Source organism: Pongo pygmaeus, chromosome 23, assembly GCF_028885625.2.
Source record: "Pongo pygmaeus isolate AG05252 chromosome 23, NHGRI_mPonPyg2-v2.0_pri, whole genome shotgun sequence".
In the NCBI taxonomy this organism is placed as follows: Eukaryota; Metazoa; Chordata; class Mammalia; order Primates; family Hominidae; genus Pongo; species Pongo pygmaeus.
In genome coordinates this window covers 49,557,674-49,582,665 of record NC_085931.1, presented here as the reverse complement: position 1 = coordinate 49,582,665, position 24,992 = coordinate 49,557,674, and the positions used below count along the sequence as shown (strand labels likewise).

General features: G+C 46.8%; 1 protein-coding gene across 7 annotated transcripts in view; it reads left to right on the top strand.

Moving 5' to 3' along the window:
* FAM227A (family with sequence similarity 227 member A) overlaps positions 1–24,992 on the top strand; it is a 76,143-nt gene that overhangs the window by 31,853 nt on the left and 19,298 nt on the right. For 5 of the 7 annotated variants that reach the window (XM_063663275.1, XM_054469553.2, XM_063663273.1 and 2 more), the window contains 5 exons: positions 332–439; positions 3,301–3,380; positions 15,994–16,081; positions 18,110–18,204; positions 23,813–23,970. In XM_063663275.1, the coding sequence (XP_063519345.1) occupies positions 332–439; positions 3,301–3,380; positions 15,994–16,081; positions 18,110–18,204; positions 23,813–23,970 (529 nt within the window). The remainder of the gene's footprint in view (positions 1–331; positions 440–3,300; positions 3,381–15,993; positions 16,082–18,109; positions 18,205–23,812; positions 23,971–24,992) is intronic. The other 2 variants (XM_063663274.1, XM_054469554.2) reach the window with 1 other exon arrangement.

Sequence of the window (24,992 nt, the reverse complement as noted above, 5' to 3'; positions counted from 1 at the left end):
TGTAGGGCAGGGTCATCATCCCCGTTTTCCAGACGAAGAAGCCAAAGCCCTCTAGAGAGGAAGTGACTCGCCCAAGGCCACGAGGCTAGCATGGGGCAGGGCTAACACTGGAAGCCCAGCCTCCCAGGAGCCAGCAGGGGCTCCCCAGGCCTCTTTTGCAGAAGCGTCCATTTTCACTCTTTTTTAAATTTCTTTTTAAATAGAGACGGGGTCCCACTATGTTGCCTAGGCTGGTCTCCTGGGCTGTCCCACCTTGGCTTCTCGAAGTTCTGGGATTACGGGCGTGATCCACCGCACCCGGCCCCGTTCTCACTCTTGACTCCTCCCTTAGGCACCTATCCTAGCCCACAGAGCTATGACAGCTGGGACTACTCGGAACTAGACCCAGAGCGATTCCGCAGAGAAGAATTAATGTTATACAGAAGAAGACTGACAAAGGGTAAGATAGCAGTTACAGCCTCCCGCCTTCTTTGCCGCTGCCATACTCAACCACTGTCTAACTGAGGGAGGCCTTAGCATTGACGTCCTCAGGTCAAGTTCTCTCTCGGGTAACCCCAAACTAGCCACCAAAATTCTTCGTGCTTGTGGACTGTAGTGTACAACATAATCGTTGGGAGGCAGGGGATGGAATTTTGTATTGGAATAGTGGATGCCAGATAATGAGTGTCTACCTGTGTGCCAGGCACTGTGCTGGGCTCTCTGCCTTTTTTTTTTTTTTTTTTTGAGACAGTCTTGCTCTGTCACCCAGGCTGGAGTGCAGTGGTGTGATCTCGGCTTACTGCAACCTCCACCTTCCAGGTTCAAGTGATTCTCCTGCCTCATCCTCCCGAGTAGCTGGGATCACAGGCGCCCACCACCACGCCCAGCTAATTTTTGTATTTTTAGTAGAGACTAGGTTTTGCCATGTTGGCCAGGCTGGTCTTGAATTCCTGACCTCAAATGATCTACCCACCTCGGCCTCCCAAAGTGCTGGGATTACAGACGTGAGCCACCATGCCCGGCCAGCCCATTTTATTTAATCCTCACGACAACCTGCTGAAGTACACACTAAATCCACTTCACGGATGAGGAAACTAAAGCTCAGAGAAGCAACTTGTCCAAGGTCAGCTTTTCTATTTCACTCAGCAGACCCATACTGCCAGGCACTCTGCTCAGCACTGGGAACATGGTGGTGGAGGCAAGCTCAGTCCCTCTGTTGCAGGGCCAAGGAGCCCCAGAAATGGGGCTTCTGCCTGGAAAGGTTCATGGCTTTGCCCAGGAAGGAATTCAAGAATTCAAGGATGAGCTGGTGGTACAACAAAGCAGCTCACCTTGACTATTGCAGCTGTCTGACTGCTTCTGCAGAGCAGGGCTACCCCATAAGCAGTGTGTTGAGAAGAACAGCTCAGGGCCAGTTCTGCAGGCTCATTTATACCCGCTTTTAATTACAGACAAATTAAGGGGCAGATTATTCAGAAATTTCTGGAAAAAGGGGTGGTAAATTCCAAGTCCGGTCATTGCTAGGGAATAGATAAACTGTCTTGATGCCTGGTGGGCATGTCTTAGGGAGCTAGTCTTCAATTAGGTCTGGAGTAGAGTTCCACCTCCAACCTTACTTCATGATCTAGTGGGAAATTCAGGCCACACAATTGTCCTGCAGGGGATTGGGCACTGCAGTGTGGGGGTTCAGAGGGGTAAGGCAACAGCGGGAGGGTCACCCAGTCCAGCCCTGAGAAAGTCAGTATGTGGTGTTTGAGCTGAGATTTGAAGGGTATGTTGGTCTGAGGACCTGCAGCGTCAGCATCTCCCCAAATCAACTGACTCCGACTCTTGTCTGCAGTTGATCAGGACTTCCAGTGTTCTAGAAGCCTGTTCCAGTTTGAGAAGCCCTGGTTTAGGGCACTAAGGAATAGAATACCTGAAACGCTTGGAGCAGAGCACGGTGGTGGTTATTAGCTGGAAATTATAAGCTGGCACTTACTCAGGGCCAGACGCTTTTTGGTTTTTTGGAGTCTTGCTCTGTCGCCCAGGCTGGAATGCAATGGTGCGATCTCAGCTCACTGCAACCTCCGCCTCCCAGGTTCAAGCGATTCTCCTGCCTCAGCCTCCCGACATAGACACTTTTACCTGTTAGCTCTCTAAGCATTTCCATTTCCTGATCCCTTCATAGATACAATTTCCCTATAGTCATCATGCACGCTCAGGGAGGTTTTTTTTTTTCTTGTTTTCTTTTCTTTTCTTTTCTTTCTTTTTTTTTTTTTTTTTTTGAGACAGAGTCTTTCTGTGTCACCCAGGCTGGAGTGCAGTGGCATGATCTCGGCTCACAGCAACCTCTGCCTTCCGGGTTCAAGCGATTCTTGAGCCTCAGCCTCCCGAGTAGCTGGGATTACAGGCATGTGCCATCACACCAGCTAATTTTTGTATTTTTAGTACAAAAATACAGGGTGAGACAGGGTTTCACCATGTTGCCCAGGCTGGTTTCAAACTCCTGAGCTCAAGCGATCTGCCCGCCTTGGCCTCCCAAAGTGCTGGGATTATAGGCATGAACCACCATGCCCGGCCAACTCAGGGAGTTTTTTCAAAGTGAAGAAAAACCTAACCCATAAATTGCTTGAGTTTAATGACATTTTAATGAATATTAAATTTAACAGCTATGAGTTTGATAGATTGTTTCTTAAGCATTTAAGCATTTTAATTTTGCAGAGCTCTGAATTGGTTTTTCTTCTGAAGCCAGTCCTTTTTTTCCTGTGGGTTGAGTGTCTGCCCTATGCACAGAGCTGTGCATACTTTTTTTTTTTTTTTTTTTTGAGACGGAGTCTCATTATGTCGCCCAGGCTGGAGTGCAGTGACGTGATCTCGGCTCACTGCAAGCTCCGCCTCCCAGGATCACGCCATTCCCCTGCCTCAGCCTCCCGAGTAGCTGGGACTACAGGCGCCCCCCCACCACGCCTGGCTGATTTTTTGTATTTTTTTTTAGTAGAGATGGGGTTTCACCATGTTAGCCAGGATGGTCTTGATCTGCCGACCTCGTGATCCGCCCACCTCAGCCTCCCAAAGTGCTGGGATTACAGGCGTGAGCCACCGCGCCGGCCCTGCGCATACATTATTTCCTTTAATTGGTGCATTCGCCCTAGAGGGAGATAGTGTTCACAGTCTAACAGGATCAGGGTTAGGTAACTTGCCCAGCAGGTGGAGTCAACAGAGAGACCCTAGGTCTGGTGGGTGTCACTGTCTCCAGAAAGGAGGCTGTCTCAAGCTCCTGGGCTGCAATCTTCATTGCCCCATGACGAGGAATTAATAACAGCTTTTCCCCTTCTATAGGGAAAGAGTTTTCTTCGTTTGCTGGTAAGAGAGCCTTCTCCCAGAAGCCAGCCCAGAGCAGGAAATTCTGCCACCCTCAGGTAAGTGGGGAGGCACAGACCGGGACCGCTTTGGGGCCCCATAAGCTTCAGGAACCCTCGGTTCTTCTGGAGCATCAGTGGCCTCCTGTTAGTTGCACATCTCTGTACCCCTTGCCCAGGTCTACCCCATCTTCTAAGTGAGGAGCCCCGGGAGGCCTCCAGGTCTCTCGTGGGTAAGTGGTGCGCTAAGGGGCATTCACAGAAATGCAGCAATTGAGAAGAGAGAGGGAAGGAACCAGGTTTTCAGTGTAGGCTGCAGTGCAAGATGCTTTTACTTATTTTTTTTCTCCGCTAATCCTCATGGCAAACCTGAAACCTATCATCCCTGCTACCTACTTTCTCCTCTGCCCTATTGATGTTCCTTCTGATGTAACTCCCAGAACCACCTATTTCTCACTCTTCCACTCCCACCACCCTAGTTTGAGCTCCCATCACTACTGCAGTAGGCACCTAACTGGTCTCCCTCAGGTACTCAGATACTTCTAGGGCCATCTTTTCAAAGTGCAAAGCTAAGCACATCATCCCACCACCACCTGATCCTATCCTATCCCCCGACCCTAAAAACCCTACTTCCAGGCCAGGCGCAGTGACTCACGGCTGTAATCCCAATATTTTGGGAGCCCAAGGCAGGCAGATCACTTGAGGCCAGGAGTCCAAGACCAGTCTGGTCCACATGGTGAACCATGTCTCTACTAAAAATACAAAAATTAGCCAGGCTTGGTGGCATGCACCTGTAGTCCCAGCTACTTAGGAGGCTGAGACACAAGAATTGCTTGAACCCAGGAGGCAGAGGTTGCAGAGAGCTGAGATCACACCACTGCACTGCAGCCTGGGTAACAGAGCAAGACTCTGTCTCAAAAAAAAAAAATAAATAAATAGATAAGATCCTACTTCTAGCCGATAAAATGACACCCTCCGCACCCCAGAATGTTTCCTCTGGCCTTTAGGGTAGACTGACTTGCACAGCCTTGCTCATCTGGCTCAACCCCTTCTCCACACTCCTGGGCTCTCAGGAGTCCTGCCACAGGGGACTTCTTTCATTTCCTTGTATACCACACTCCCTTTCTGTATGTGGCCTCTGTACCTCCTGTTCTTCTTGTCCCAGGTAAGCTCCCATCACCACTGCCATTGTCACTGTCAGCATTTCCTCCCAACTCCCAAGTCCAGAGACATTGATAGCATGCAGTTAACCAAATGCCACAAATAGAGCCTTTTTTTTTTTTTTTTCTGAAGAGCTGGAAAAAAAAAATTCCAGGGCAGCGTTTAGCAAACTATGAATCAGACCTTTCACTGCCTGTTTTTGAAAATAAAGCTTTATTGGCACACAGCCATGGCCATTCATTTACTATTGTCTACAACTACCTTTGCACTGAAACAGCAGAGTCGAGTACTTGTGATAGAGACTTTAGGACCTGCAAAGCCGAATATTTATCATCTGGCTTTTTGCAGAAAAAGTTTGCTAACCCCTGGTCTAGGAAATATATAGTCATCCTTCCATCTCAGTTCAGATTCTTGTAGGCAGGGAAAAAAACCTTTTATCTACCCTCTTTGGCAAAGTGTATGGAGCCCTACAAGTTAAACTGACAAAAGATAGACAGTTTAACAGGAGAAAGGCATTCAAATTTTATTTGATGTTAATATTTTTACATGACACAGGACTTCATTGGAAGAAAGTGAAAACCTCAAGGAAGTGGCTAGGGCTGATAGTTCACATACCACCCTAACAAAGAGCAATTAATTGTGGAGATGTGACAAGACAAAGGAAAAGAGGTTTGGGCTTCTGGGGATGGTAAATTGTGGGAAGGTAAATATATGGGAGAAACTAATGGAAGATAAGGATTCTTTCAATAAGATTTCTATATGCAGATTCAAGGAGTGCTATCTCCAGTGATGAGTTGTCTCTTCTTCCTGGTACTGGAGATGGGAAGCAGGGACACCTTCACAAAGGAAAATTTATGCTCTGCTTTTAGATGGAAACTGGAATTGTAAAGAGATTTACTGCATCTGCTGTTTTTCAATTGCTTTCAGCTCAAAATAATTCTTACACAAAGTGGCCTATTTTGGGATGGCAGATTCTGACCCCCTTCACTCTCATCCTCAGGGTCAGCTTTCTGCCCCTCTGGGCTGGATGAGGTTCCCTGTTATACAGGCCAATGTCCCTTTCCTTCAGAGCACTCACATAATTATTTGGTTATTGCTCTGATCATGGCTGTTTCCCCTGCTAATCTTTTTTTTAATTGGTTTATTCTTTTAGAGACAGGGTCTCACTCTGTTGCCCAGGCCAGAGTGCTGTGGTGTTGATCATAGCTCACTGCAGCCTCAACCTCCTGGATTCAAGTGATCCTACTGCCTCAACCTCCTGAGTAGCTGAACATGTCACCATGAATTTTTAATAGAGGGGTCTTGCTATGTTGCCCAGGCTGGTCTTGAAATTCTAGCTCAAGCAATCCTCCCACTTTAGCCTCCTGAAGTGCTTCAATTATAGGTGTGAGCCACCAGGCCCAGCCTCCCCGCTAATCTTTAAACCCTAGGACAACATTCCCACTTCTAGTACCTGAATGCCCCATTTCTAATGACATGCTTCCTTAACAAATGGCATTGGAGGCTTAATTCATTAAGACAGCCTCCTCCGGCCGGGTGTGGAGGCTCATGCCTGTAATCCCAGCACTTTGGGAGTCCGAGGCGGGCGGATCACAAGGTCAGGAGATCGAGACCATCTTAGCTAACACGGTGAAACCCCATCTCTACTAAAAATACAAAAAATCAGCTGGGTGTGGTGGCACACACCTGTAGTCCCAGCTACTCGGGAGGCTGAGGCAAGAGAATTGCTTTAACCCGGGAGGCGGAGGTTGCTGTGAGCTGAGATCGTGCCGCTGCACTCCAGCCTGGGTGACACAGCGAGACTCTGTCTCCAAAAAAAAAAAAAAAAAAAAAGTCTGTTCTCACAGGTTCAGATTCTAGCTGTGTGGCCTTAGGCAAGTTATTTGACTTCCCTAAGACTTTGTTTCTATAGGTATAAAATAGATACAACAACCATGGTGCCTTCTTGCAGACATTCTGAGGACTGTGCGTCCCCACAGCTCAGAAGGGCACTCAGCACTGCCTGGACGCACCACTGTACCGCCCTAGCATGCCCAGATTCTCCCACGTTCGAAACACTTCCCCCGTAGCGTGTCCTTCCCCACCTGCCCTCCACCTCAGCACCACCCGGGGAAGGTCTTCACTGAGACATCACAAGCAGTCAGCAGGAAGGCCCGTGCCTTCCCACCACCAAGACAGCCTGCCCCGCTCTGCACCCTCGCCATCTGCCATCTCTGTGCCTATGGAGAGGTCCTGCTCCCCTCCCAGGTCAGTCCCCAACCTGTGTTCTGAACCTTGGCCCTCAGCTTCCCAAGGAGAGATGCCCTTAGCACCGCTCTTTCCTGCATCCTCATTTCCTCCCATTCTGTGGGGTCATTCCCATCACTGAACAGCAGTGCTTTCATCATCTCTTGTCTTGACTCCACATACCCATCTTCTGCTCCCTTTCACTCCAGAACTTTTTTTTTTTTTTTTTTTTTTTTTTTTGAGACAGAGTTTCGCTCTTGTAGCCCAGGCTGGAGTGCAATGGCATGATCTTGGCTCACTGCAACCTCCACCTCCTGGGTTGAAGCGATTCTTCTGCCTCAGCCTCCCGAGTAGGTGGGATTACAGGCTTGCGCCACCATGCCCAGCTAATTTTTTTGTATTTTTAGTAGAGATGGCGTTTCACCGTGTTGGCCAGGCTAGCCTTAAACTCCTGACCTCAGGCAATCCACCCGCCTCAGCCTCCCAAAGTGCTGGAATTACAGGCATGAGCCATGTCTGGCCCAGAACTTCTTGAAAGATGCCTCTGTACCCCCATCTCTGCCTGGCTACTCCTGTCAGGTTCCTGCCCTCGGCAGCCACTGCAGCTGCTCTTGCCAACAGTGCGGGGACCCCACTGGCTTGGACTGAGTCGCTCCTCTAACCTGTTGGGTGTGGTTGGCCACTCCCATCTTCTTGAGACGCTTTGTTCTCTTGGCCTCTTTGTTGCCAGACTTCTGACAGTGTTTTCCTTCCTCACTGGCTGACCTCTCTCCATCTTCTCTGCCAGCTCCCTGTCCTGTCAGTCTACTCTTTCCCAAGCCGCCTTCCTTACTATATCTACATATTCTCCCTGGGTGGCCTTTTGGTCTGGTAGCTTCAAATACTGCCCATACACCAGTGACCCACCTTCGCCCTGGCCTCTCCCGGAACTCGTACTGGTCTGTCCACCAGCCCTCTCAGCCACACTAGGAGGATCTGAGACTTAGCCAGGTGAGGAAAGCACCTGACTCCTAGCCCCCAGTGTCCTCTCTTGCTTGGCTGACTGCAGCAGCTGCCACCTGGGCTCCTTTCTTTTATTTGTAGCACCAACCCAGCCTCCACATAGTGACCAGAGTAACCTTTTACAGATATACATCAGATGGGGTCATTCCCTGCTTACAACCTCCAATAACTTCTTCATTGCATTTGGAATAAAATCCAGTCTCGTTCACCTGACTTGCAGTGCCGTACAGAATCAGGTCCCCCCACGCCAGGTGCCTGGCACCCGTGCCCTCCCGCAGCACCAGGCACTGGACTTCCTTCTGCCTCTTGGACGTGCCAGGTCTATGCCTGGTTGGGCCTTTGCACTTGCTGTCCTCTTTGCCTGGAATCTGCTTTCCTCAGGGATCCAGAGGGGAAATCTGGTTCCTCCTTGTCCCTCAGATGCCAGGTTCACTGTCATTGCCCTAGAGAAGCTGTCTCTGACTGCCAGCCACTGTCTTCCCATCACCTATCTCAATCTCTGTACAGTACTTATCTTCCTGTTGGGTTGATGTGTTGTTTAGAGTTTGTCTCCCTCTCTTAGAAGGTAAACTCTGTCCGGGCGCGGTGGCTTACGCCTGTAATCCCAGCACTTTGGGAGGCCCAGGCAGGTGAATCACTTGAGGTCAGGAGTTCAAGACCAGTCTGGCCAACATGGTGAAACCCCATCTCTACTAAAAATACATAAATTAGTTGGGCGTGGCAGCGCGTGCCTATAATCCCAGCTACGGGGAGGCTGAGGCAGGAGAATTGCTTGAACCAGGGGGCGGAGGTTGCAGTGAACCAAGATCGTGCCACTGCACTCCAGCCTGGGCAACATTTATTGCTGTTCTATCTCTTTTCCCTCCTAGAACAGACCTAACACAAAGAAGACACTTAACAAATATTTCTGGACTTCGTGAATGAGGTCATCTATGTAAACTCTTGGCCCTGTGCTTAGCATATGACGGTGCTCTGTAAACGTCAGTTCCCAAAAAGTGCAGATGACATAGGTGCTGCAGAGGGACAGCCATCACCCAGAGACCAAGACCAAAATATTATTCACTGTTTGGGTACTGCCTGTCACAACAGCTTGAAACAAGCGTGTGTTCTTTGTACTGAAATACATAAACTCTTCTGACAGTTATTTCAGGAACCTAGTTAAGAGATTCCATTTACTGCCCCCAAAATAGAAATAATCAAAAGCTCTGGAACCTTGAGCACAGCTGAAGCTTTAATGGGCAAACCAGGATAGAGGGAGTAGTTGGGTTTTGTGGTGGGGATAGAGCCTCTCTCATCAAGAGCAGACACATTTTCCCATCTGCTCAATGAAGGAGCTGGCTGTGTTCAAAATATGCATTTCAATGGCAATAGTCTGTCTGAGAGTCCACAATTCAGGGGAATGAGTTGCAATTACTTTCCATCTCTGGTCTCCTGTCTGCCCTTCTCTTGTTTAAGTGTTAGGGATTTGCACAGTGGAAATGAAAAAGTATCTAACCACAGAGCTGGCTTCTGCTATGAGACCCAGCTATAAATTAGGACACCCACCTATTAGAGACTGAGTCATTTGTTCATTTAATAAATACTTTTAAAGATAAAAAGTTTTAGGGAATGGAATCTGAGGGAGAAAATGATAGGGAGAGAGAAAACCAGGGAGACGAAAAGAGCAGCAGGCAGGATATTCTCCCCTGCGTCTCTTTGTACAGTGGCTCAACTCTGTGTCCCCCTTTCCCAGCTCCCCAGGTCCTAAACCTGGAGAAGTAGTATATAGTCGAGAGACCAGACTATTAAATTAGGCGTGGATTAGAATCCTAGCTCTTAACCTGGCCAACAAGGTAAAACCCTGTCTCTACTAAAAACACAAAAATTAGATGGGCGTGGTGCCACGCACCTATGGTCCCAGCTACTTGGGGGACTGAGGCATCTCTTGAACCCAGGAGGCAGAGGTTGCAGTGAGCTGAGATCGCACCACTGCACTCCAGCCTGGGCAGTAGAGCGAGACCCTGTGTCAAAAAAAAAAAAAAAAGGAATTCTAGCTCTCAGATGAATCATTTCATGTCCCTGAACCTCAGTTTTCTTATCAGTAAAGTGGGTACCTAGAGAAATCAGTCACAATGTGGGCATTAAATATGATCTTATATGCAAGCACTCAGCAAACAGCATAGCACAGAGTAAGAACTCAATAAACATTAGCTCTAATCATATTATACAAGGGTGGTACCTAGAGAAACACAGCTGGAGATTAGGAAAAATGATGTCTTTGAGCCAGGAAGGCATACATTTCAGGGACTTCCAACATCCATGAAACCCAGTTGTACACACCTTCCCCGTTATATATGTCAGGTGCAAACATGTAGTTTTAGGATCCTGAGCTTTGTCTCTGGGAAGATGATGAGATGGCTAGAAACTACATTGTCAGGGTCCAAGGACATCCCTGGGCTGGGACCTTGGACCTAGGTCCTTGCAGGGGGGAAAACAAACAAACAAATTATATATATATATAATTTTTTTTTCTAAAAAAATATATATTTTTTTTTCTAAAATATATATATATTTTTTTCTAAAATATATATATTTTTTCTAAAATATATATATATTTTTTTTTCTAAAATATATATATATATATTTTTTTTTTGTAGAGTTTTTGTAGAGCCAAAAAAAAAAAAAAAAAGACAGTGAAAGAAGGCCTCTGTAAGGAGGAATCATCACCAGATTTCTCCGTTGCAAACCATAGAATCCACTCCAGGTACTTTAAGCAGAAAGAAATGTATTAAAGGTACACAGCTCCCCTGGAAGAGCCTCCGTGTTAGCTTCAGAGGCCATGCTGCCAAGAATGAGGCCCAAACCATACTGCCTCTGCCAAGGCATGCTACTGTGTGCCAGTGTGACTGAGGACTGGATGCTAAAAGTTCTACTCTGCTCCTTGAAAAACCAGTTGCTCCTGTCAACAGTCTCTCCAAAAACTGGAGTCCGCATGCTTCCCATTTCCTCCCAGTTACTCATTTCCGTCTTGAAATCTCAGGCAGGGGTGGTGCATCTGCAGGTAGAGCCTAGGTGAAATGTCTGCACCCCAGCTTGCAACTTAAGTCTTTTACCTTGGGGATGGGTTTCACATATGTGGAGAAGAAAAAGCACACATGTAACAAGTAATGACCCCAGAAGATACCATTTGAGCTGAGAACCAAGAGACAAGGAGTCAGCCATTGGAAGAGTAAATGGCAGAACCTTCCAGGAAGAAGGGACAGCATGTGCAAAGGCCCTGAGGCAGAAAAAAAAGAGCTCAAGTGTTCAGGAAACAGAGAAGGCCAATACTGTACCCCAGAGAGTGAGAAGAGAGGCACAAGCAAAGGCTGGGATGTTGCCAGGGCTGGATGCTGCAGAGTTGTAAGCATCATAGAAAGGAATATGAATATGGATATAATTTAAGTGCCACGAGAATTCATTACATTAGGGATGACATGATGTGATTTATATTTTTTAAAGATCACACTGTCTTTTGAATATGGAGGATGTATTGGAGGGGCACAGAAGACCAGCTGGGAGGCTTCTGTATTTGTCTAAATGACAAATATGGAAGGTGGCAAGAAGCAGACAGACCTGACACATTGGGAGATGGATCTTTCAACACTTGCTAGTGGGTTGGCTTTGGGAGTGGGGAGGAGAAGTGGGGGAAGAAAGGACGGAGTTGAAGGTTGCTTCCCAGGTGTGCGGCTTCAGCATCCGAATGGTGCCATTTACTGAGATGGACAGTGTAGGGTTTGGGTTAGTGGAAAGCTATCAAGAGTTCAACTTTGAACTTGTTAACTTTAAGATGCCTATGAAAAGTGTAAATGAAGATAGATGCCAAGTGGGTAAATATACAAGACTGGACTTTGGAGGAGAGACCTGGCTTACAGAGAGAACAATTTCTACCCAAGCCAAAATAAGGGAAGTAGGAGTGCATGGCCACCGTGGAACCACAGGCAAAGGCACTGGGGTACAGTGCTGGCCTTCTCTGGGCTTGGTGCCAGGAGACCTACATTTCCATCTAGGTGATGCCACCTATCAGTTACATTGCTTGAGGCAAATCTAGGCCTCCGTATTTTTATCCACAAAATGAGCATCATGACTGGTATTAATTCTTACAGATTCAATCTAGGGGTAGGTGATGTCCCAGAGATTATCATTTAGTTATGTCTTGTCGGAATACCTACTAATTTAACCAGAATTTTCCCAAGTTCAATAGCATAGATACAGTCAGTGTCCTTAACCATAATGACTTAGATTTTTGCAGCTCGTGCCCATACTTGCTAATTCCAGGTCTGCGCAGCTCCCTCCCCACCCAGACATTTCTAGGCATCCCTAGATTGTATCTCATAGTAGCTCAAATATAGGCTCCCCAACCCCCAACTCTGTACAACAACAACTGAGCCCTCAGCATGTTGAATCTGAGCAGCTGCGTGGCCAGGTGGGCTGGAACAGTTCCATGTCCTCTATGCTGTGATGGGACAGGGGGTCTCAGAACAGTCTTGGTTTACCCCTAACCCTTATGATAGTCACCTTGCCTCATACACCCATGGGGTGGTGGCTGGTCACAACATCAGGGAATGGATAGGAAAGTACTTTTTTTTTTTCTTTTTTTTTTTTTTGAGATGGAGTCTTGCCCTGTCACCCAGGCTGGAGTGCAGTGGCGCGATCTCGGCTCACTGCAACCTCTGCCTGCCAGGTTCCAATGATTCTCCTACTTCAGCCTCCTGAGTAGCTGGGATTACAGGTGCCCGCCACCACCCCCAGCTAATTTTTGTATTTTTAGTAGAGACAGGGTTTCACCATGTTGGCCAGGCTGGTCTCAAACTCCTGACCTCGTGATCAGCCCTCCTCAGCCTCCTAAAGTGCCAGGATTACAGGCGTGAGCCACTGCGCCTGGCCCAGGAAAGTACTTTCTAAATGGAAGGGCATGGTCTCTATGGGGAATCTACCATATTCAGGTTTTCTTTTGTTTTTGTTTGGTTTTGAGATGCAGTTTTGCTCTTGTTGCAATAGCACGATCTCAGCTCACTGCAACCTCCGCCTCCCATGTTCAGGTTTTCTTTGCATATATCCTCTCTAGTCCTTACAACAGCCCTGCAAGGTGGGTCATTATTACTTCTTATCTTTATTTGACAAAGGAAGTAATAGACTGAGGGGGTAAATGGCTTGCCCCAGGCCACACAGCTGACCTCAGCTGATGTCAGGACACTGTCAGTCTGAGCTCTCTCTGCATCAGCAAGCTGCCTCTCCAGGAAATAAGAGGGTCTAGTCACTGAAACCCAAGCGAATCCGCGCCCCCAGCGTTGTTCTCTGCTCCACTGCAGACCTCTCTGAGGCCTGTTAAGAATGAGCGTTGCCAGGAGTGGTGGCTCAGGCCTATAATCCTAACATTTTGGGGGACTAAGGTGGGAGGATGGCTTGAGCCCAGGATTTTGAGACCAGCTTGGGCAACATGGTGAGACCCCCTGTCTCTACCAAAAAAAAAATTTTTTTAAATTAGCCAGGTGTGGTGGTACATGCCTGTGGACCCAGCTCCTCAGGAGACTGAGGCAAAAGATTCACTTGAGCCTGGGGGTTTGAGGCTGCAGTGAGCTGTGATCGCACCACTGCACTCCAGCCTGGGTGACAGAGTAAAGACACTGTCTCTTAAAAAAAAAAAAATAGCTGGGCCCAGTGGCTCACGCCTGTAATCCCAGCACTTTGGGAGGCCAAGGCGGGCAGATCACCTGAGGTCAGGAGTTTGAGACCAGCCTGGCCAATAAGGCGAAACCCCGTCTCTACTAAAAATACAAAAAACTACCCAAGCGTGGTGGCGGGCACCCGTAGTCCCAGCTACTCGAGAGGCTGAGGCGGGAGAATCACTTGAACCCGAGAAGCGGAGGTTGAAGTGAGCTGAGATCGCGCCATTGCACTCCAGCCTGGGCAACAAGAGTGAAACTCCACCTCAAACAAAAAAAAAGAAAGAAAAGAAAAGAAAAAGAATGAGCATTGATGCTTCATTGAGCCCTGGGAGTGTTTTCCCTGCAACCACCTCAACACTATAAAAACCAGTAGCTGTTGGACAGCCAGCTGCATGATGTCTGGGAAGTCCTTTCGGCTTTCTCCTGCCCATTCAAATATCACATTTCTATAAAAGCAAACGGTTGTTGTTGAGACTGGTGGACTGCTTGTCTGCCACTTGGTGGGCCATCTGTTTAACACTGCCAACCTCCTACTCATCCTTAAAGACAGAATGCAAATGTCTTCTCTCCTTGGAAGCCCTCCAGCTCTCGCCCAGATGAATCCAGCGTTCTCCGCTCTAGCTTCCCGTGATACTCTCCTCATACTGGTTGTGGCCAACTATGACTTGTTTCCTAATATCTGTTGTCCCCTTCACCTGTGAAAAGAAAACCTCCAATTTTTCGCTGGGCGTGTACCTGGCCGAAATAAAAATTGTATTTCCTAGCCTTCCCTACCTCTACGTGTGGCCACGTGACTAAGATCCAGTTAATGAGATGTAGGTGGATGTGTCGTGTGGCAGTTTCTGGAAGCCTTCCTTAAAAAACAGCTTTATCTCTTTGTCGTTTCCTCCCTCCTGCTGCCTGTAATGCGAATGTGATGGCAGGAGCTCCAGATGCCTCCTTGGACCCTAAGAACGAGGATCTTGGCTGGGCGCAGTGGCTCACGCCTGTAATCCCAGCACTTTGAGAGGCCAAGTTGGGCAGATCACCTGAGGTCAGGAGTTCGAGACCAACCTGGCCAACATGGTGAAACCTTGTCTCCTAAAAATACAAAATTAGCCGGGTGTGGTGGCACACACCTGTAATCCCAGCTACTCGGGGGGCTGAGGCAGGAGTATCACTTGAACCCGGGAGGTGGAGGTTGCAGGGAGCCAAGATCGCGCCATTGTACTCCACCCTGGGTAGCAAGAGCAAAACTCCATCTCAAAAAAAAAAAAAAAATAGGAGCAAAGGTCTTATTTTATCTTATGAAAGCTGGAACCGTGTGCTGGAAGAAGTCAGAATCTATCCTGGCGCGGTGGCTCATGCCTGTAATCCCAGCACTTTGGGAGGCCGAAGCAGACGGATCACTTGAGGTCAGGAGTTCGAGACCAACCTGGCCAACATGGTGAAACCCCATCTCTAATAAAAGAACAAAAATTAGCTGGGTGTGGTGGCGGACACCTGTAATCCCAGCTACTCGGGAGGCTGAGGTAAGAGAATTGCTTGAACCTGGGAGGCAAAGGTTGCAGTGAGCCGAGATCGTGCCATTGTACTCCAGCCTAGGCAACGGAGCAAGATTCCATCTCCAAAAAAAAAAAAAAAAAAGTCAGACTTCTTGAGGACTTAGCACCACCAGTGCTTAGAAACACCATATGAACCCAGGCTTGCCCGCCTTCAGACTTTTATGTGGGAGAGAAATGTATTTATATTTACTTATTTAAAAACAGGGTTTTGCTCTGTCGCCCAGGCTAGAGTACAGTGGAACAGTCATGGCTCACTGCAGCCTCAACCTTCTGGGCTCAAGCAATGCTCCCACCTCAGCCTCCCAAGTAGCTGGGACTACAGGTGCACACCAGCGTGCTTGGCTAATTTTTTTTTTTTTTTTTTTTTTTTGTAGAAACAAGGTCTCACTGTGTTGCCCAAGCTGGTGGGAGAGAAATTTCTGCCTATTTTGAGCCACTGTTATTTTGAGTCTCTGTCACATTCAAACATAACCCTAACTTCTATTGCCTCTCTATAACAAATATGGGATGCTTTCCACACTTTAGTGTAACTGTCTGTTTCCTGTTATCTCCCCTGCTAGACTGGAAGCTCCTCAAGCCAGGGGCTCATTTTCAGTGTTTGCCCAGTGCAGACACATTAGTAGTTGCCCAGTGAAACATTTGCTGAAAAAGGTGATTGCATAAAGGGTGACAGCAATGTTTTTGAAGCACTCACCTTGAGCACTCATGTAATTTGCATGCATTTGCTGACTTAATCCTACAAGGAAACCAAGGCGGTAAAGAGGTTTGATGACTTGCCCCAGATCACTGGCTTTTGAGTGAGAGAATTGGGACTGGAACTCTGGTTGCCCTGGGTCCCCAGCCCATGTGTTCTCCACATCAGCCACTGCTGTCTGCCATGCTCCTGGGAGGACCTGAAAGGTCTCGTTCTGCATGTTCCTTTGCTGAGAACAATAAGAAATAGCAAAGAAATTGCATGTATTACTTTTTTGCATTTCTCTCACTGCCAATTTTATTTTGTTCTCTCTCTCTTTCTCGCTTTCTCCCTCTCTTTCTCTCTTTTGTCTCCTGAAGTCTTCTAGTGCAAATTCACCCAATGAAAAAGCCTCTTCGGCCAAGCAGAACTCAGAAAAAAGCTTACGAATGCAGAATACTGCAAAAGGTATATTGACTACCAAAAAGGGAAATGTAGGCTTTTGGCTTAGTTTTTGTCTCCAGAACCCTGGTTTCTTGGGTTCGTATGAACAGAATTTGCTACCCTACTTTATACTTGGGGTTCCAGCCTGGGCCTTGGCACCAAGTAATATTTTATGAAAGGATGTAGTTGTCTTTTCAGTTCAGTAAGCATTGATTTTTTTTTTTTTTTTTTTTTTTTTTTTGAGATGAAGTCTCACTCTGTCACCCAGGTTGTAGTGCAGTGGCACAATCTCAGCTCACTGCAGCCTCCGCCTCCCAGGTTCAAGCGATTCTCCTGCCTCAACCTCCCAAGTAGGTGGAACTGCAGGCGTGCGCCACCATGCCTGGCTAATTTTTGTATTTTTAGTAGAGATGGGGTTTTGCCATGTTGGCCAGACTGATCTCGAACTCCTGACCTCATGATCCTCCTGCCTCAGCCTCCCAAAGTGCTGGGATGACAGGCATGAGCCACCTCGCCCGGCCTAAGCACTGATTAAGTTCCACTTTTGTGGTGATGAAGTCAGCACAGTGCTGATATCTGTGGGGAAGAGAGGTTATGACACCGGAAGAAAATAAATTTAAGACATGATGACTGCTCGTGTCCCCCACCAGAAACCAGTAATTACTAAGGTTGGAACTAATTTGCACCCAGGTCTTAATTTATATTGGTGACTGTGATAGTCCAGAGAGGTCAGTGCCATTGAAAGAAAAGTTTCGTGTTACTCGCGATTCCCCCTGGAAATCGCGAGTAACATTAAACTTAGCACACCATGCAGGGCCACAGGGGGAAGCACCAGTGCTGGCCAGGAGGCAGAAAGGAGCATGGGGAAGGGACAGGCCACACTCTTTCTTGAAGTTTCAGCAGGAAAGACAAAGCAAGGCATGGTAACCAGTTTAGGATTAGTTGGGTACATTACAGTGTAATCCCAACACTTTGGGAGGCTGAGGCAGGAGGATTGCTTGAGCCCAGAAGTTTGAGACCAGCCTGAGTAACATAGCGAGACCCTGTCTTTACAAAAAAATTTTAAAATTAGCTGGACACTGGTGCACATCTGTAGTCCGAGCTACTCAGGAGGCTGAGGTGAGAGGAACGCTTGAGTCTGGGAGGTTGATGCTACAGTGAGTCATGATTGAGCCATTGCACTTCAGCCTGGGTGACAGTGAGACCCTGTCTCAAAAAAAAAAAAAAAGTTTAGAATTGGCTGGATTGAATAATTCCAATGGGCTCTAGGGCATAGGGGCTGTCCCTAGTTGGCTTGGTGTGTGAGTTAGATAAAAGAGTTGGTTCAAAGTGTGGCCTCTGGATTGTAGGAGAAGTATATTAGTAACTTTGTCTGTTAGTCTAGCCCTGGTAATTAATGCATGGCAAATAGACAAATACAGAATATAAGAAAACACAGAACAGGAACTGTTAAGTATCATCCTAGGTAATTTCACATCATTATTGTTATTTAAACTTTATTCTTTTTCTTGAGGGAGAAATGGATGTTCAGAGAAGTTAGTATGTGAATTATGTCCCAGTAAAACTGTTAAAGAAAAAGCTTGGGGACCACTGATCAAGAGGTTTAGCCAGGGCTCTAAATAGAGGTAAATATTTGTAGGAAACTTTGCAAGTCCCCCAGAGCTTACATATATATTCGATTCACGAAGACCATGTGTCAAAGAGGAGTTGCCAAGGGAAATTAGAAAATATTTGAACTGAATGAAATGAGACCTTCTTTTCTAATATGAGCATTTATTTAAGGCTAGAGACTTCCCTCTAAACACTGCTTTAGCTGGGCACAGTGGCTCACGCCTGTAATCTCAGCACTGTGGGAGGCCGAGGTGGGCAGATCACTTGAGTCCAGGAGTTTGAGACCAGCTTGGTCAACATGGCGAAACCCCGTTTCTACTAAAACTACAAAATTTAACTGGGTGCGGTGGCACACACCTGTAATTCCAGCTACTCAGGAGGCTGAGGCACAAGAATCGCTTGAACCTAATGGTCATTTTCTTGCTAATGTCACATTGACAGAGCATCATTGTCAGACCCTGGTCTTGAAGAAACCTACACAAGAAGTCAAGAGGATATCAGAAGCAAGAGAAAGTGAGAATATGTTTCCTAAAAAGGTGAGCACATGATTGGAAATTTAATAGTAAAGGTGATTCCAAAGGGGGTGAGAGATGTGGTAAGAAAATGATAATTAACATTTAATGAATATTTACTGTATGCCAGGTACTATGCCAAACCTTATGCAAACAGTGCATTTTCTTCTCCTGTCACAGTCCTCTGAGATAGTTACTATTGTTACTCTCCAGTTTATTAATGAGCAAAGTGATGCTGGGAGCAGGTACCCAATTTGTCAAATATCACAAAGCAAATAAGTGATACTAAAAGTAAAAAAATAAATAACAATAATAAAAAAATAAAGGCTGGATGCAGTGGTTCATGCCTGTAATCCCAGCACTTTGGGTGGCCGATGCAGGTGGATCACTTGAGGTCAGGAGTTTGAGACCAGCCTGGCCAACATGGTGAAACCCTGTCTCTACTAAAAAATACAAAAATTAGCTGGGCATGGTGGCGTGCCTATAATCCCAGCTACTTGGGAGGCTGAGGCAGGAGAATTGCTTGAACCTGGGAGGCGGACGTTGCAGTGAGCCAAGATCATGCCACTGCATTCCAGCCTGGGCAACAGAGTGAGACTCCGTCTCAAAAAAATAAATAAATAAATAAAAAGCAAATAAGTGATAAAACCAAGATTTGCATGCAGATCTGCCTGGCTCTGAGCCTGAGCTCTCAACCACTGAGCTTTCCCTCCAGCGCAGTGCCCAACACAGGAAAGTCACTGGCATCATTCTCTCCTCTTCCCCTTCCCCATAAACCTCAGTGGATGTTAGTTTATATCGATAGGAACTTCAGTCTTGTGTAGTGGGGCCAGAACAGGGTGAGAGGTTTGGGAGCTTCCCTAGGCACCAGCTAGCAAGGGAGTTGGCCATAGAATTTGGGCCAAGTACCACGAGGAATGTAGATTTCTTGTTTTTTGTTTTTGTTTTTTTGAGACAGTCTCAGTCACCCAGGCTGGAGTGCAGTGGTGCCATCTCAACTCACTGCAACCTCCGCCTCCTGGGTTCAAGTGATTCTAGTGTCTCAGCCTCCCCAGTAGCTGGGACTACGGGCGCGTGCCACCACATCCGGCTAATTTTTGTATTTTTAATAGAGACGAGGTTTCACCATGTTGGCCAGGCTGGTCTCGAACTCGCGATCTCAGGTGATCCACCCCCTTCGGCCTCCCAAAGTGCTGGGATTACAGGCATGAGCCACCACCCCGGGCTAATCTTTTGACTCTAATTACGGTGTTTTATGTTAGAAGTTTTTAATTATTATAGTCATATTTAGTAGTCTCTCATGGCTTTTAGATTTCATTTCTTGCTAAGCATTTTACCATTCTAAGATTATATAAAACATCTTCCCCAATTTTTTCCCAATATTTTATATTATCACCTATTCTCAGTAAAATCTTTACTCACATAACCCCCCAGTATCACCAGGGGTCACTCTATTCCTTGGAATTTAGCTAAAAATTGGCTTAAGCATTTGTTATCTAATTTGTTTGAAGTCTAGTACCCTCTCAAATATGTTTGTGACCTCTGGGGCCTGATGTTTTCCTGGCACTAAGCTCCTTGTCTGTCCTGCATACACTATGCACATACTAACTGCATCAGCCCGAATGTGGAACTCTTCTGATTTTTACAAAAACCACTCACACAAGGCCTCTGTGTGCATGTATTTGTGTATATGGAAGAATGGAAGACTTTACTGAAGTTTAAAGAGATGAGGAGAGGGGTGCCCATACCACAGGAATGCAAATAATTTTTTTTTTTTTTTGAGACGGAGTCTCGCTCTGTTGCCCAGGCTGGAGTGCAGCGGTGCGATCTTGGCTCCTGCAACTTCCACCTCCTGGGTTCAAGCTATTCTCCTGCCTCAGCCTCCCAAGTAGTTGGAATTACAGATGTGTGCCACAACGCCCAGCTAATTTTGTATTTTTAGTAAAGATGGAGTTTTGCCATGTTTGTCAGGCGGGTCTCAAACTCCTAACCTCAAATGATCAGCCCACCTTGGCCCCCCAAAGGGATTACAGGCGTGAGCCACCGCTCCCAGCCCACAATAATGCAAATAATTTTACAATTAATATTAGTTGGCTGGGTATGATGGCTCACACCTGTAATCCAAACACTTTGAGAGGTCGAGGTGGGCGGATCACCTGAGGTCAGGAGTTCGAGACCAGCCTTGCCAACATGACGAAACCCCACCTCTACTCAAAATACAAAAATTATCCAGGCATGGTGGCAGGTGCCTGTAATCCCAGCTACTCGGGAGGCTGAGGCAGGAGAATTGCTTGAACCCAAGAGGCGGAGGTTGCAGTGAGCAGAGATCACGCCACTGCACTCCAGCCTGGGTGACAGAGCAAGACTCCCTCTCAAAAACAACAACAACAACAACAAAAAACAAAACTTCAAGCCCAAATGCAGTAGAGACCAGATCACTCCCTCAAAAACACACCAGAGTCAGGGGCTGTTAGGAAAGGGGAAGGACGCTGGGCTGCCAAAAGAATGACCCTCAGAGAAACCTTGCACTACATTAGTGGATCCCAGATGCTGGACTTTCGTAGGCTTTGAAAAAAATTTTTTTTTTTACTAAGTAAATTCATTAAAACAAAATGACTGCTGTCTGTCATCAGTAGCATTTTATAAAAGAAAGTCATTAATATCACAAAGCAAAAAATTTAAAAAGGTCCTTAAAGTGAATCAATTTACTTAGACTCGTGTAGATTTTTCCTTGTTTCCCTCATTTGCCTGGTGACCACTGGACACAGCATGGCCCCCATTAGGAGACAGCATGTCAGAATCACTGGACCAAATGATCTGTAAATTCCCTGCTAACTCCAGGTTTCTGTGATTCCAGTGGTATCCTGCTGTTAGAATAGTGGTTCTCAACTGGGGCAATTTTGTCCCCTGGGAGACATTTGGCCAGCTCTGGAGACATTTCTAGTTGTTACAACTGGGGGCAGGGGGACATTGCGGGAGGCCAGGGATGCTCCTCAGCATCCTGCAATGCACAGGACAGCCTCCCACAACAAAGAAATATCCAACCCCAAATGTCAGTAGTGCTGAGGTTGAGAAACCTTGCTGGAGACAGAAGAAATCCCATTAGACAATTAATTAAATGCAACCCTATCCCATTAGAACAGGATTAGAAAATAGTGTGATTGGCCGGGCACGGTGGCTCACGCCTGTAATCCCAGCACTTTGGGAGGCCGAGGCGGGTGGATCACGAGGTCAGGAGATCGAGACCATCTTGGCTAACATGGTGAAACCCCGTCTCTACTAAAAATACAAAAAATAAGCCGGGCGTGGTGGCAGGCGCCTGTAGTCCCAGCTACTCGGGAGGCTGAGGCAGGAGAATGGCGTGAACCCAGGAGGCCGAGCTTGCAGTGAGCCAAGATCGTGCCACTACACTCCAGCCTGGGCGGCAGAGCGAGACTCCATCTCAAAAAAAAAAAAAAAAAAAAAAAGTAGTGTGATTGGGTACTGCTACAGCCTTTATTCATGAGGTGGAATTTTTGTTCCATTAGGGTATAACTGCTTCTTCAAAATAAAATATATTATTTTTTTAAACACAAAAGCAGTATTGTCATTTTTGGAAAAAGGCAGAAGAAAACAAACCATTCCTGGCCCCAGCCTGTTCTCTTTCTGATCTGTTTCCTCCTGGCTATTAGCATCTCAAATAGCATCCAAAACGGGACTCGACTTTGCCACCGCCCCAGCCTGTTCCTCCCCAGATTGTCCCACCTGAGCAGCTAACACCCAAGCCCTCTGAGCCGCCCTAGACTCTTCTCTTTCTCAAACCTACATAGAGTTGAGTCCATCAGCAAATCATGCCAGTTCTCCTTTATCATATGTTGTAAATTTGCTCACTTCTCACCCCTTGTCTGCAATCACCAAGTCCTGGGCCCCATCAGCAATTCCCCAACTCCTGCAGGGGCCTCCTGACTGCTCTTCTGCACCCATTCTTACCCATCACAGTCATTTCTCCTCACATCAGTCAAAGAGACCTTAACAGATTACTCAGATTATATTGTACCCAAGCTCAGAATCTGCCAGTGGCTTCCATGACCCTTAGAAAAATATCCCAGCTCCTCACCATGACCACAGCGCCTGCTCGCTCTGCACCCGCCCCCAGCCCTGTGAGCCACCTCATTCCTGCCCCTCAGCCACACCAAGCACATATCAGTGGCTGGATCTGTTGCACCTGCTGTCCTCTTAGCCAGGAACAACTCCTGATAGACCTTCCCATGGCTCCCTCCCCCACAGCATTCAGCATCCCTGGGGTCTCACCTCCTCACAGCCTTCCCTGATCACCCCATGGAACCCCAGTCCTCTCCTCCCTACCACTCTCCATACCGTGGCCTGATTGATCTTGTTAGTATTCATCATATCATGTTATTCTTTTATTTGTTGATTTTTTTCCTTGTTTTCTTCCAGCTGTAATGCAAACTCCATAAGGGCTGGAATTTGTCTTGTTCTCTGCTGAATCTCCAGCACCTAAAATAGTATTTATACATAGTAATCACTCAATACATATTTGCTGAATGAATTATTAATGTTTTGGTAAGAGCCTTCCAGTCTCTCATCTATCTGTTTTTTTACTAAATAATTTTCTTTTTTTTTTTGAGACGGAGTCTTACTCTGTCGCCAGGCTGGAGCACAATGGTGCAATCTCGGCTCACTGCAACCTCCGCCTCCCAGATTCAAACGATTCTCCTGCCTCAGTCTCCTGAGTAGCTGGGACTACAGGCGCATGCCACCACGCCCAGCTAATTTTTGTATTTTTAGTAGAGACGGGGTTTTACCATGTTGGCTAGGATGGTCTTGATCTCCTGAACTTGCGGTCTGCCTCGGCCTCCCAAAGTGCTGGGATTACAGGTGTGAGCTACCGCACCTGGCTTTTACTAAATTATTTTCTATAAAATATATAACACTATCGGCTGGGCACGATGGCTCATGCCTATAATCCAAGCACTTTGGGAAGCCAAGGCGGGCAGATTACCTGAGGTCAGGAGTTTGAGACCAGCGTGGCAACCATGGTGAAAACCTGTCTCTACTAAAAATAGAAAAATTAGCCAGGCATGGTGGCTGGCGGGCCCCTGTAATCCCAGCTACTCGAGAGGCTGAGACAGGAGAATTGCTTGAATCTAGGAGATTGAGGTTGCAGTGAGCTGAGATTGTGCCACTGCACTCCAGCCTGGGCAATAGATTGAGACCCAAGTCTCAAAAATAAAATAAAATATATATACACACACACATATAAAAAACACTATCAAACTTTGCATCTCAGTGTTTAAAAATTTACTATTATACCTGAAAACTTTTTTAGGTTATCAGCTCTTCATAAACATTTTAATAGTGACATACCATTCCTTTGGGTAAAGAGATCAATGTCTTCTCCTTGAACATTTAAGTTATTCTCATATTTTGCTATGTATAGTATACATCTCTGCAGTGGACATCTTTGCCCCTTGACATTTTTTTGCTTTATGTTGAGTAATTTTCTTAGGATGCATCCTAAAACTGGAATTACTGGATCAAAGGACATGAGTGCTTTGATGCCTTTCCGGTTCTTAATACAGACTGTAAAAATGACAATATCCTTTATTTTTCGTTTTTCTTTCATCCTCAGTCGTGTGCTGCCTGCAAAAGCCCTGAGCTGACTTCAAACCTCTTCAACATTTATGGGAAGAGCCCTCTGATTGTGTACTTTCTCCAGAACTACGCCAGTCTGCAGCAGCACGGCAAGAATGTGTTGATAGTCAGAAGGGAAAAGACCACGAGCACCCCATATCCTTGTCACTGTGGGCAGGGTGTGCACTGCTCCAGGCCCCTGCATCCTCTTCCCAGAAGCAAAGGTCAGGGAGTGGCACCCAGGCCTTAGCACAGCGCCTGGCACACCATGTGTACTCGCCAGAGGTGGCCAGTGGTGCGAGCCTCAGGGTCAGAATCGTGCTCATCTTCGTTCCAAATCTAGAGCCAGCCTTGTGAACTGGCCGTGACACCCCAGGGTGTGTCATATTTCCTTGTGTGCAAAATCTCTTTTTCACCTACCAGAATGAATGTGCTAACTTGGTATTCTAACATATATTGAAACTAAATAATGCTTCCCAGACACTTCCCAGACGAGTGTACATACCCCAGAGTATGTACTGACCAGGAATTTTGTTGTCTACATGTATGTTTCATCTAACACCCTCCTCAGACACACTCCTTCCTTAGACCCATCAGCAAATCCCTGGCCCTGTTGCCATTTATCCTAAAGATCTAATAGAAAGCTCAGATCTCAAGAGAACAGGTGTGGTTGGCCAGGCGTGGTAGCTCACGCCTGTCATCCCAGCACTGTGAGAGCCGAGATGAGCGGATCATCTGAGGTAAGGAGTTTGAGACCAGCCTGGCCAACATGGTGAAACCTGTCTCTACTAAAAATACAAAAAAAAAATTAGCTGGGCCTGGTGGTGCATGCCTGTATAATCGCAGCTACTCGGGAGGCTGAGGCAGGAGAATCGCTTGGAGGCAGGAGAATCGCTTGAACCCAGGAGGTGGAGGTTGCAGTGACCTGAGATCGCGCCATTGCACTGCAGCCTGGGCAGCAAGAGTGAAACTCCATCTCAAAAAAAAAAAAAAAGAAAACAAGTGTGGCATATATTGGTGTCCTGAGTCTTAGCAGCTTACCATGGGAGTCAGAGAACACGGGTTCTATTTGGAATCAAACTAGTCTATTGGTTCAAATAGACCTGGACTCAGGAACCAACTCTACTGCAAACAGAGTCATTTGAGATAAGTTCCAGCTTCTCTCTGTGCCTCATTTT